General features: G+C 40.7%; 1 protein-coding gene across 1 annotated transcript; it reads right to left on the reverse strand.

Moving 5' to 3' along the window:
- Window positions 1-3051: 3051 nt before the first annotated feature.
- LOC105036039 (BURP domain-containing protein 6-like) lies at window positions 3052-5172 on the reverse strand. The gene is made up of 3 exons (XM_073250477.1): window positions 5071-5172; window positions 4831-4936; window positions 3052-4049 (listed from the first exon to the last, which is right to left on the reverse strand). The coding sequence occupies exons 1-3, from the start codon at window positions 5167-5169 to the stop codon at window positions 3310-3312; spliced, it is 945 nt and encodes a 314-aa protein (XP_073106578.1). The 5' UTR covers window positions 5170-5172; the 3' UTR covers window positions 3052-3309.
- Between the last annotated feature and the right edge of the window lie 7731 nt (window positions 5173-12903).

A 12903-nucleotide genomic window follows, 5' to 3' on the forward strand; every position in this document is an offset into this window, starting at 1 on the left:
TATATATATACATATATATATCTACACACACACATATATATATATATATATATTGTTGGGGTTTGTGGGGGGAGGCCAATCGGGTTCGGATCGGGCTCGGGCTTGGGCTTGGATTTTCAAAAAATTTTCGGGCTTAAGCCCGGCCCAAAGCTCGATAATAAATTTCGGACCGGGCTCGGGTAGGGGTGTGGCCTAGCTCAGCCTGGTCCATTTTCAGCCCTAAATAAAAGTGAGAATGAGAACGTTACATGTACATTTAAAGGGTCTGGTTGGTCAAATAGCATCATATCGATATTCTCAAATACTTTGCCAAATCTTCCACTGATGGAAATTGAGGTATTCACCTCCTCTTTCATGATCCATCAATACACAATAAATTGATGTTGCCTTCCTCATTGGGTTCCCCCAGCAGCATTGGTACCTGTGCCAGCATGAATTTTATCTAGTTATGAATTTTATCTAGTTATGTTTACCCTTTTTTTAAGATTTGCTACACATCCACATTGGTTGTCTCGAATATATGACGATGCCTTATATACCAATTTCCAACATCTTGACTAGGTAGAAACAATAATGCCTTGCCTGACATATTGTTTTCTATAGGTTTATAGAAGCTTAAATACTTCTTGAGATGATGATGAGCGTTGTAAATTTGCATGGTCAAATTGTTATATTTACATTTTTGCAATTATTTAACAGACGCTCAAGTTTGATGTTGTTAAATAACTTGAGTTTGCATGTGCAGTATCCTCTAGTATATATGGATCATTGACCAGGTCTAATCTGATCCCACTTGCTATAATTTAGAATCTCATCCACGTCAAAAACTAATCAGAAGGTATTATTTGAATTTTTTTGGTCCTATATAAATATCGAAGATCTACCTAGCTCATTGTAGATGTGGGATTAAATACATATTTGCATGGATCCTCAACAATTCTAGTTTGAAGCTAATATCTTCTTCTTAGAGGGATAGGAGCTAATTTCCCTCCCAGCTGGTGGCTAATATTTTTTTTTAGTTAGTTAACACAGGGAATTCAAATAAAAAATATTCAAATGCAGAAAGACCAGAGAGCTTCTAAAACTTGAGCAAAGTTCATTTACGTCCAACACAATTCTATGCCATCGTGATCAATTACTTGGGACTGGAGCTGCATTCCAAGCATTTGAGACAACAGGATTGGACACCGCTTCTTGAGAAGGTCTCCATAAAAATTAGCGGCATGGAAAGAAAAATTCCTCACTATTGCTGGTCGACTAATCCTGCTTAACTCTGTAATCACTCCAACCATATCCTACTGGATGCCAAACTTTATGTTGCCATCCGGTATTGTCCGAAGAATCGATAGACTATGGTTTGGGGAAGACAAGGTAAATTGGGTGCGGCATTTACTACGCTGGAGTTCAGTCTGCAGACCCAATTAGTTCGGGGGAATGGATATCGCTCACCTCGAAATCCTAAACAAAGTGCTGCTCAGCAAATGGTGGTGGAAGTTATTTGTGAACCATGACTCGCCACTGTACTCTCTAATCCATTCGGGTTATTATCAGCGTCGGCCATTTACACTGAACATGCAGCACCAGCAACATCTGTCGCCATTCTGGAAATCTGAAGGTTACCGATCTATTTCAGAGCCTCATTAAATTTAATCTTGGTAATGGAACCACTATCCTATTTTGGCACGACACTTGGCTATTTCCTCAACCCATTAAGGACAGGTTTCCTTGCTTATACTCTCTTACACCTAGGAAAAATAGCACGGTTGCTGTTGCTTATGCCTGCTTAAGGGATTTTAACTTTTGGTCACCTGTCTTAACTGGCGCTCATGAAGGGAGTCTTCAACGTCCAAGGCATGAGATGTTAACCTTAGCCCCCTCTAACGGCCAGGACATAATACAATGGAAATGGTATCACAGAAAGCAGTTTTCTACCAAACAATGCTGCAACTTTATTATGGACGGAGGAGTCAGACCGCTTATTAGTCAGATTATTTGGAATACGGGAATTCCAGAGAAAGTCAAATGCTTCATCTACCTCTGTTTTTATGACAAAATGTTAACCAAATCCAATCTTGTTAAGCGTGGCTGGAAAGGTGTGGATAGCTATTCGTTCTGCAATTCCGGCTCTGAAACGGTGGAACATCTCTTTCTGTAGTGTTCCTTTTAACAAATGATCTGGTCAATACTGCTACAGAAATTTCAGATCAAGGATCTCCCACAAACTCAGTTTCTATTATGGCATTCATGGCGACCGGACGGTCGCTTTCATTCTTGCAGGGCGGAGCTTGATACTCTTATAGCGACTACGATTTGGATATTATGGAAGGAATGGAATAAGACATGCTTTGATTTCCATTTCTTCCTTCCACCCTTTGTGGCGAGAAATCTCGCTAAGTTGTTCTTATCCTGGACTGAAAACCTGCATGCCAATCTTAGCTCTTCGGCTAATCAGATTTCCAACTGCTTAAAGGAGGTATTCGGTCCGCAACACGATTCCTAGCATAAACTCAGCAGCCCCTTAGGTCTTCGCTGAGTAGGGTGTTTTTTGGTATTTTTTGAGAATGATAAATCTTATTCTGAGTTTTGCCCCCACCGTCTTCTCACTCTGTCATCGCATTATCAGGTATTATCAGGTTTGTAGTTCTACGGGTTTTCAGGACTTCAGTTTTTCAGGTGTTCAGGTTATTCAGGTTCAGACTTCTGGGTGTTCAGAATTGCAGTTTGACAGGCTCTATCAGTCTCCGTTTAATCCTCCTAAACCAAGGACCCAATGTCTAGATTTTGGCTTGCTGTTAACTATCCAAGCATCTTCTTAGTAGGCCCTCCTTTTCCCACATTGTACTGGTGGAGAAGTTGACAGCTTCTCACTCTGCTAAACTACATCATAGCTAATTATTGTACTTTATTGTGTTAATGAAACGCCCCTTGGGTTAGGCCTTCCCTAACTCATTTTCATCAAAAGAAATTCTATGCCATCGTGAGTAAATGCTAACGACTTGAGCACCATCACATAAATAAAAGCCACAAAAAAAGAAAAAGTTCACTTTAACATTCTTACAAGGGAAATTCTGCTTTCATTTATTTATCGGGAATACATATACATCACCAATAAAAGACACAAGAAAAGTTCCCCTCATCATACAAACATCATTCTACTTTTATTTTTGCAACAGGAATACATATACATCACCATAACATCTGACAGGCGCCATGACAAAGGAAACTGTACAATAGGATAGCCTAGCCAAAGAAATCTCCTGTAGAAGCTTTCTAGGGCAATCGCACCTTTATCTCCAACGATGAGATGCTCTATTTGTTGGGAGTCCAAACAATATCGCCCTGCGCTATTAAGTGGCAGATGGGCACCGTTCCGGGCTTGACGTTGAGCACCTTGAAGGCGAAGTGCTCGGGGTTGAATCCGGCCGTGTCGGTGTGGCATACAGCCACCGCCTCCACCTTGGTCCCATCCTTCCCGACCATCGACACCTTGTACGCCTCTGAGCTCATCATGTGGCAGTAGAACACAGCGTATGCGTAGTTCTCACCGTGGCAAATCACCACCTTAGAGCAAGGCTGCTTCTGCACCTTGGATATGCTGTAAACTTGTTTCGGTGTACCCTCCCTATCGACCGCCGCCGACAGGGCTTGGACGTCACGAGTCCCAAGGCTGGACGTGCTGAAATCCACCATAGCCTCGACCGAGGTGGCGCAGTATTTGGTCTCTCCCTCGATCGCTGGCTCCTCGCAGTCTTGAAGGGTCTTCTTCATGGCCTTGGCTTCGATGGAGTTGGGCGTGATGGAGAGGCGGGAAAGGATCTCCGGGAGCTTGGCGGAGGAGAAGGGGATGGAGTCGGCGGCTTGGCGTGGAAGAAGGGTAGCGCCGGTGATGGTCCGGACGAAGTGCATCGTCATGTTGGCACCCGGGTGCAAGTCTTTCTCAAAGAAGTAGTTGGTTACGGAGGGATCCTGGATTTGGTCCTCAGTAACGGCTTTGCCCCACCCAATATTGCGAGAGTCGGATTTGTCCCACTTCTCATCTCCAAACACACCTACAATTACGTAGGAATTATTGTTATCATTCATGTTAATTACATGAAGATGGGTCATCCACAATCAAATGATTTGAGTAAAATTAAGCAGAGTGTACAAGTAGCAGGAATTGTTAATGAGGCATGTAATCATGGTTAGGCTTGGTTGGATTATAGTTCCAGAGCATGAGCCGGCCTTGCAATTAATTTCAAGCAGAGCTCATGTTGTTTTTGGAATGGTTAGCTTGAGAAATTGCCGGCAGGTCCTGTCCCCACGGGAGCTTCTATTAGCCAAAAAAGACTTCTAATTTAGCCAAAATGTTTTTTGCTCGATGGCCATTAAATTTTGTTTCGCGGCCCATATGTAAAGCAAAAAAGAAAGAACATTTTTTTTTGGTAGCAGAAAAAAGATCATTGACCAAATAGGTACGAGCGTCCCTGAAAAAACATAACAGGGATTAGGCTTTTAGCCTAATTATTTCCTCGAAACAAATAAATGGCGGTTCATTTAAGGGCTAGAATATTCCATTGACCATCTCTCTAAGTATGTCATCTCTAATTAATCTCAACTGTTAGACACTGTCATAATATTTATTAGTTGGTCAAGCGCTTCTTTTACATTTCTGTTCTAGGAAAACAGTTAAGAAAAACTCCATATTTAAATTTGTAGATTGGTGGTAATATGACACAATTAATTAACTTGAAAATAATATACTTTTACAAAATAATAAATAAAACTACTGAGTTTTATAAAAATAAATATAAACTAATCAGTCAGTTTAGGCTTAAGTTAGATTGAGACCAGGACGTGTCATATCGTGGATGGCACTTGGCATGGGAGTGTTGGGCAAGACTGAGTTCCAGTAGACATCTGCAGGCAAAGCAGCATGACATGCTCCAACTGCAAGCTGAAACAAAAATTTGTTCCTGGATTAGACCACCACTGAGAAAGTAAGAAATAGACGAGGATGGAATAGGTAGCAAAGTAGGAAATAGACGAGGATGGAATAGGTAGCTAGGAAACCCTAGCTGTTACGCTCACCAAAAAGGAATAAAGAAAAACTAGGAAACGAGCCATGGATGAGGAAACCAAGAGTTGAACACTAAAGCTGACAAGGTAGCTAGAGAAGCTGGTGCACATGGAATGCCAGTACTTTTGGGACGGATTTATAGAGGAGTCCAGGGGCTCACCACCAATGAGAACCACAAGCATTATACTGACCGAGATCCAATTATTCTGCTGTGCAATGCGGCTTGGGTTGTCTTGTGCGCAGTGCAAGGCGGCTTGGGTTGTCTGGAGTGGAGTGATAAACACATGGATATTATCTTCTTGTCCCCCACTTCTATTTCCTGAACGAGCAGGGGCAGCATAGCACAATATCTCGCATACAAAATTACTTTTTTTTATTTTTTGGAAAAGTAATGGAGTTGGACCTTTGTTATTTTCAAAATTCGGCTATGAATCGCGATGAGGGGATAGACGTGGACCGTGTGTAAGAAGCTGACACACGGTTACCCCATACAAAGTTACTATAAAGTTTGGTATACATTTTTGATCCTGTCCTCATCAGTTTTCGGGATAAATCGGTTACTCAATATGGCATTAGAGTTTTTTTTTTTTGGTGAAGAATATGGCATTAGAGTTCAACTTTGCAGGAGATTGCAAGCTCAAATTCCCTCCATACAAATTATTTATTTGAGTGGGGATTTTAAACATGCACACCACAAGAGTCGGCACTGCTGCTTGAATGTTTTTTGACCCTCTATTAAGGTGTTGTTGTGGCCAATCTTTGGTTGCACCTATCATCGGTGAAGAGCTACCTGCAAAAGAAAGTCCATATCGTCAGAGTTGTATCCGGCGGAGACCCTCGATGCTTAAGTCAGTGGAGAATAGTCGAATAGGAGGTTGAATATAAAGTATGACAGAGCATCAGTCCAAAAGTGTGTTGGATTTGTGCCATAAAAGTCAATTGTTGGCTGACACATTATGTATTTTCAGGGCCTAAATTTGTATTTGTAATACTTTCATTATAAATAAAGGACTTTTTCTTTCCAATCATGCTTATGTGTCCATGATTTGTCCTAGAAATTAACAAAGATGATTTTTGTATATTCTTAAAGAGTTAAGAATTTGAGACATAAATTAATTAGTAGTTAATTTCTAAAAGCTCCCGATCAAAAGATCATCACGGAGGACAGTGATCAATCCATTTGAGATCGGTGCACGGTTCACCTCCCTTGTGAACAGATAAGTCTTGGGTCTGCAGTGTAGAGACACTGGAGTGAAGGTGCAGGTAGTTGTTAGAGAACAACTTGTACTGAGCGTGACCAATATAAGAACCACATGGATGTCTACTCACTCGTCAGTGGTCTTTTCGATGCTGTAGTGGTATGAGTGGTCCTTTGACCTACGGTGATATTGGCTATTCACAACGAGGCTACTGAGTTTGACTGCACGTTTCTTGGTCCGTAGCCATTCGAATCCTTGCTGTGTATGTTGGCTTCGGTAGGTTCAGGTTCGCTGTTTGGAGTAAGATGCACCTAGATGAAATTTATCGATCTTGGTAGAAAAGGAGAAGTCCTATGTGATTTGCGAGATTGAGTTCAGAAAGTCTTTGGCCAAAGTAAGTATGAATATTGAAAAAGAATTTTCATGGGATTCACAAATGAACTCGAGTCGAGCCAATCTTACATAAGACTGACGATGGAGTTTGACGAGTTCTCCATGACCTCCATCAAGTCGGGACTCACAATAGAAGGACTAAATCATACGATAACTGCACCTAGGAGTTCGTATTTTCATTCTACTGGATCGTCACTACATATTGCTAGGTGTCACTGGTGGATTGTGAGATTCATCGGGCGTCATCTTTATGATCGATGGTTCTCGAAGGGTAGAATTGAAAATATTCCAATCCATCGAAAAAAGTTTCGATGATATTGTGATAGAGATCACAATATATATCACTACCAGATAGAATGAAACCTATGGGGTCACACATTAAGAGATTTAATCTCGAATTTTTCAATTGAGCTTATGAAGTTCCAATTGGGTTAAGGTTTATTTGAAACTCTATTAGGTTTATGAGAATCATGCTAGCACATAGTTAAACATAATTCTTCTCGAAACTTTGATTTGATCAAGTCCATAGCTTTGAACCTAACCTAAATTCATTTGGATTTAATTGGGCTCTTAATTATAAGTCCAAGAGGATTTAATTAAGTCAATTAGTTGGCATAATTATCCTAACATTATCTCTTCCATATCTCCTAATTATCTCTAAGTATGCATGTGGAAAAAATGAGAGAATGGGTGGCATAATTTTTTTTTAAAAAAATTATTGAGCATCATATCCTAGAAGGATCCACCCCTCTTATGTGTCATGGTGTGAAGGAGAGAGGGTGGGGTCCATGCCCCATCTCTTATAGCTGGAGATCCCTTTGTGGGGTGTCAAGAGTTGACGTCCCAACCACCTGACATGTATTCCATGGATGGCTATTGTACATGAAGGGGTGAAAACCGCTTTTCCTCGTAGGATCTTTCAGATTTCATCAAATCTAGGGCGGAATAATTTTAAAAAATTTATCCTACATATTTCAGATCTAATTCTCTAGATCTAATTTTATTATCTGATATTTAAAATTTAAAATTAAATCTAAAACTATGATGAAAGAAGAAGTACCTCAAGGGTAATCTGATTATCCTGTAGATGATCTCTGCACAGCCCGAGGTTCTGATGTAGCCACGCAAGTGCCTGGCCTCTATCGGTATCCACTCGGGCAGGATCTGGAACGTCTTCTCCTCATGAATCTACGCTCCAAAAATTAGATCTTTATCTGATTTGAAAGTGCTTCAGAACTCCTTCTGAAGTTGGAGCAGCAGCTTGTCAAAGATATCCTCCAGCATTCTATTCCAAGCGTCACCATGCCTTCGATCTTTGCCAGATGGACGTCCAACTCTTTGGACGTGAAGAGAGGAGGAAGGAGAGCAGGGAGGATGTAGAGAAGAGGGGAGGGGGCGGCAGCTATTAGGTTTTGTGTATGTTGACACTCTACAAAAATCCTCCAATGAGCCCTCTTCAATTTAAGACTCATATGTCAATTTTTGACAGATGTCCTAAAATGAAATTGGCAGGTGCTAGAATTAATAGGTGTTGTTTTAAATTCATCTATGAATTAAGACAAGCCTTTTCTGAGCTGGACAAGCTTCATTTAGACTGAGAGAAATCTTTCCAAGGTTCTCTTGATGAGTCAAATCATATTTGACTTAGTAGAGACAGAAAAGATTACATGAGGAGAAAGTTAGGCTCAATCATGTGCTAGCACAATTTTTTTGAACCTAATTGGATCTAATTCAAATCAATTGAGTTAGCCCAATTAATGACATCCAGACCCTAACCCTTGTTTGTGTGACCCAGTTAGGTTCAATTCCGTATGGCAATGAGACATGTCATGATCTCATCATCGACATCATCGAAACTCCTTTCGATGATCAGAACTCTTCTGATTCAGACAATTAGAATGATCGATCATCAATATCATTTTAATTGCTCCCAAAATCTATCAGTGACACCTAGCAGTATGTGATGGCAACCCATCAGAACTGAAGACGAACCTCTCGATGCAGTTACCTATGTGATTGAGTTCCTCTATCATGAGTTCCGACTGAATTAGGGTTAAGGTGAACTCGTCAAACCCAACATCAGTCATATGAGTTAATCGATCGATCCGAGTCTGATGTGAAATCTTAATGAAAAACTCTTTTTCATTATTTCACTCTGCCATGGCCATTGGCTTAAGGACTCGATCTTTCAATTATCATAGGACTACTCCTCTCATCTATCGAGGTTAATAGATCCCATCTTGGTGCGACCTAGTTCCTACAATGAATATGCTACAGCCAACATACACCTCAGTATTCGAATGGCTAGGAGATCGAGTTATGGTGTAGTCAAACTATAACACACTCAAGGTGAACTGTCGATGCACCTCAGGTCAAAGAACTAGACACACAACTGCAGCATCGAGTTAGCCATTGATGAGAAGGTAGACTTCCTTATGACTGCTCGAAGTGGTCACGCTCAGTACTCTCATTCTCAATGAATACCTGTACTCTCGCTCCAGTGTCTCCACACCATAGACTCAAGACACATCTATCCTAAGAAAGCAATCGTACACCAACCTTTCGGATCGATCACCATCCTCGTGATGATCCTATGGTCAGGAGTTGTTTATGAGTTAGTTATGTAAATTCATATCTTAAATTTTTAACTCTTGAAAATATGAATTTACATTTCACTAACTCAAAGAATGTATCATAGACACAATGTACATAATGTGATAGAAGAATAACCCTTTTCATTCATTTATAATTAAAATTATAAATTTGCCCTTAGATTTGTACAGAAATGTGTCAGCCGATCTGGCATCTAGGGCACACATCTAACAAACTCCCACTTGACCTAATGCCAATTGGCTACATATCTAAGTCCCATCTTCTCAATATGGGCTTCGATCTTCTGTTGGCCCAATGGCTTAGTCAGCAGGTCTGCCACATTATCTGTGGAGTTGACTCTCTTGACCTCGACATAATCCTTTTCGAGGTAATCATGGATCAAATGGAATCACCGCTCGATGTGCTTAGACTTCTGGTGAGACCTTGACTCCTTAGCTAGGGCTATGGCGTCATTATTGTCGCAGTAAAGAGATATAGCATCCGATGACATCACTCCAAGCTCTGTGGCAAACTTTTTGTACCAGAATACCTCCTTTGTAGCTTCTGATGTAGCAATATATTCTGCCTCCATAGTGGAATCAGCAATCACCGTCTTTTGGAACTCTTCCAGCTAACTGCACCACTATTGCAAATGAACAGACTCCCAGATGTCGACTTTGATCATCTATATCAGACATAAAGTCTGAGTCTGTATTCCCTGAATCTGGAGTTCTCCATTCTCAAAAACTAGAAACATATCCTTAGTCCTTCTCAAGTACTTAAGGATACATTTCACAGAAGTCCAGTGCTCTTCGCCTGGATTCGACTGATATCTGCTTGTGACACTCACAGCATGGGCTATATCAGGTCGTGTACATAGCATGGCATACATGAGGCTTCCTATTGCCGAAGCATAAGGGATCTTGCTCATGCGTTTAATCTCCTCAGGTGTGCTAGGGCACATCTTCTTGGAGAGATGAATGCCATGTCTAAAAGGTAATAAACCTCTTTTGGAGTTTTTCATGCTAAATCTTTTTAGCACCTCCTCTATGTACATCTTCTGTGAAAGTCTGAGCATCCTATTTGGTCTATCTCTATAGACCTTAATACCCAGTATAAAGGATGCCTCTCCTAGATCTTTCATAGAAAACTCTTAGACAACCATACTTTGACTGAGGTCAACATGGGAATGTCATTTCAATTAGGAGGATTCATCTACGTACAATACGAGGAAGATAACTGTGCTCCCACTGACCTTTTTGAACATACATGGTTCCTCTTCATTCTTGATGAAACCAAATATTTTGATGACATCATTGAAACGAGTATTCCAACTCCGAGATGCTTGCTTAAGTCCATAAATGGATCTTTGCAGCTTGTAGATCTTGTAATCATCATCACTGGATGTGAAACCAAGCGGCTGTTCCATATAGATATCTTCCTCAAGATGTCCATTTAAGAATGCCGTTTTTACGTCCATCTACCATATTTCATAATCGAAATAGGATGCAACAGCAAGCAATGTGCGGATGGATTTTAGCATGGCTACGGACGAAAAATATCCTGATAGTCAATGCTTCGCGCTGACTATAACCTTTCGCTATGAGCCTAGCCTTGAATGTCTCCACATTCCCATCTGCACCTATCTTTCTCTTGAAGATCCATTTACACCCAATAGGTACAATACCTTCAGGTGGATCTACCAAGGTCCAGACTTGGTTTGAGTGCATCGAGTCAATTTCTGATCTCATTGCCTCTAACCATTTCTCGGAGTCGATATCTGATATCGCCTCGTCATAGGTCTTGGGATCATCACTATGAGCCCCATTTCCCGTGAGGAATATTTTCTCTACTTTCTCTTGTATGGTACCTAAGTACCTTTCAGAAGATGAAAATCCTAGTCGATCTATGAGGTGGAAGAGGTTGTGTTGGGATTAGTTCTGATTGATTAGGTTCCTCAGGTTCTTGAGCTCGTTGCTCTTGGGAGACATTCTCCTTGAGCCTAACTTTTCTTCCGATGCCACCATCTTGAATAAACTATTTTTCAAAAAAATAGCATTTCGACTCACAATCACATTATGGTCTTTCAGAATATAGAAGTAGTATCCTAATGACTCTTTAGGATATCCTATGAATCGAGCTCTAAAAGACCTGAACTCTAATTTGTCCGCTTGCTGTCTCTTGACATGAGCTGGACAACCCCAAATTCTGAGATGATTCAGACTTGGCTTCTTACCATGCCATATCTCATATGGTGTGTAGGAACGGTTTTAGAGGAAACCTTATTCAATACATAAATTACTGTCATGAGATAATATCTCCAAAAAAATTTGGAGAGGTCCGTGAAGCTCATCATAGAACGGACTATATCTAATAGGGTCCGATTTCTCCATTCTGAAATCCTTGAGTTGAGGTATTTCAGGTGGAGTCCATTGAGAGACTATGCATTGTCCTTAAGATAGTCTAGGAACTCCGACTAAGGTATTCACCTCCTCGATCGAAGAACCTTAATGGGCTTTCCTGTTTATTTTTCTACCTCATGTCTGAATTCTTTGAACCTTTCAAAGGCTTCAGACTTGTGTTTCATTAGAAACATATATCCGTACCTAGACATATTATCGGTAAAGGTAATGAAGTAGACGTAGTTGCCTCTAGCCGGCACATCAAATGGGCTACACACATCCGTATGTACTAGGGCAAGTAGGTCTGTGGCCCTTTCCCCATGTCCCACAAAAGGAAGCTTGATCATTTTGCCTTGAAGGCATGATTCACAAACTGGATATGACTTGGAAGTCAACAGACTCAATAGTCCAGATTTCTCCAATTTGTTAACCCTGTCTTCCGTTATATGACCTAGCTTAGGTGCCACAGATACTTATCATTTAGACTATCTCTAGGCCTTTTAATTCCTATGGCATTCACATTTTGCTCAATATTAAATACAGATATATCAATATGTAGCTGATAGAGATCGTTAATAAAAAATCATCTGCAACTTTATTATTTTCATAAAAAATATTACAATGGTCCTTATGAAAGCTAATCACATAGCCTTCTTGTGCTAAACATGAAATAGAAATCAAATTCCTGCTTGCTGCAGGCACATAATAACAATCTCTTAAAACTAAATCTAATCCTAACGGTAATCGCAGAGGGTAGGTTCCCACGCCACAACAGCAACTCTTGCTCCTTTCTCGATGCGTAGGATCATCTCCCCATCCCTCAACCTCCTGCTCTCCTCAAGACCCTGCATAGAAGTGCACAAATGAGCACTAGAACCAGAGTGAAGCACCAACTGGATGCAGAAGAAACGTAAGATTAGACTCTAAAATGAGCATACCTCCAGAAGGACCATCCTTCTTGTTCTTCAGGGTGGCCAGTACTGAGGACAGTTCCACTTCAATGGCCGTCTGATTGGCAGTGGAAATATTTTTTTTTATCAGCAGCCTTCTTTTTTGGTTCTGTCTTCTTCTTCTTGCCATCCACCTTCTGCTTCTTCGCAGACTTCTTTTTCTTTCCAAAAGACTTTCTCTTGGAAAAAGTCTGCTCCACAGTAAGAACTGAGCCTTTTGAACCCTTCATAAAAGCTCAACCGTAACCAGCATGTTCATTAACTCGGCCAAAGTACACTGCATCTTATGCATATGAAGTTCATGATGA

Source organism: Elaeis guineensis, unplaced genomic scaffold (genome assembly GCF_000442705.2).
Source record: "Elaeis guineensis isolate ETL-2024a unplaced genomic scaffold, EG11 Super_Scaffold_1000033, whole genome shotgun sequence".
NCBI lineage: Eukaryota > Viridiplantae > Streptophyta > Magnoliopsida > Arecales > Arecaceae > Elaeis > Elaeis guineensis.

Coding starts and splice junctions, on each gene's coding strand:
- LOC105036039 (XM_073250477.1), bottom strand. CDS start 5,169: ATGTGCACCAGCTTCTCTAGCTACCTTGTCAGCTTTAGTGTTCAACTC. Junction 4,937..5,070: donor TTTTTCTTTATTCCTTTTTG/GTGAGCGTAACA, acceptor TTTTTGTTTCAG/CTTGCAGTTGGAGCATGTCA. Junction 4,050..4,830: donor CCACGATATGACACGTCCTG/GTCTCAATCTAA, acceptor ACGTAATTGTAG/GTGTGTTTGGAGATGAGAAG.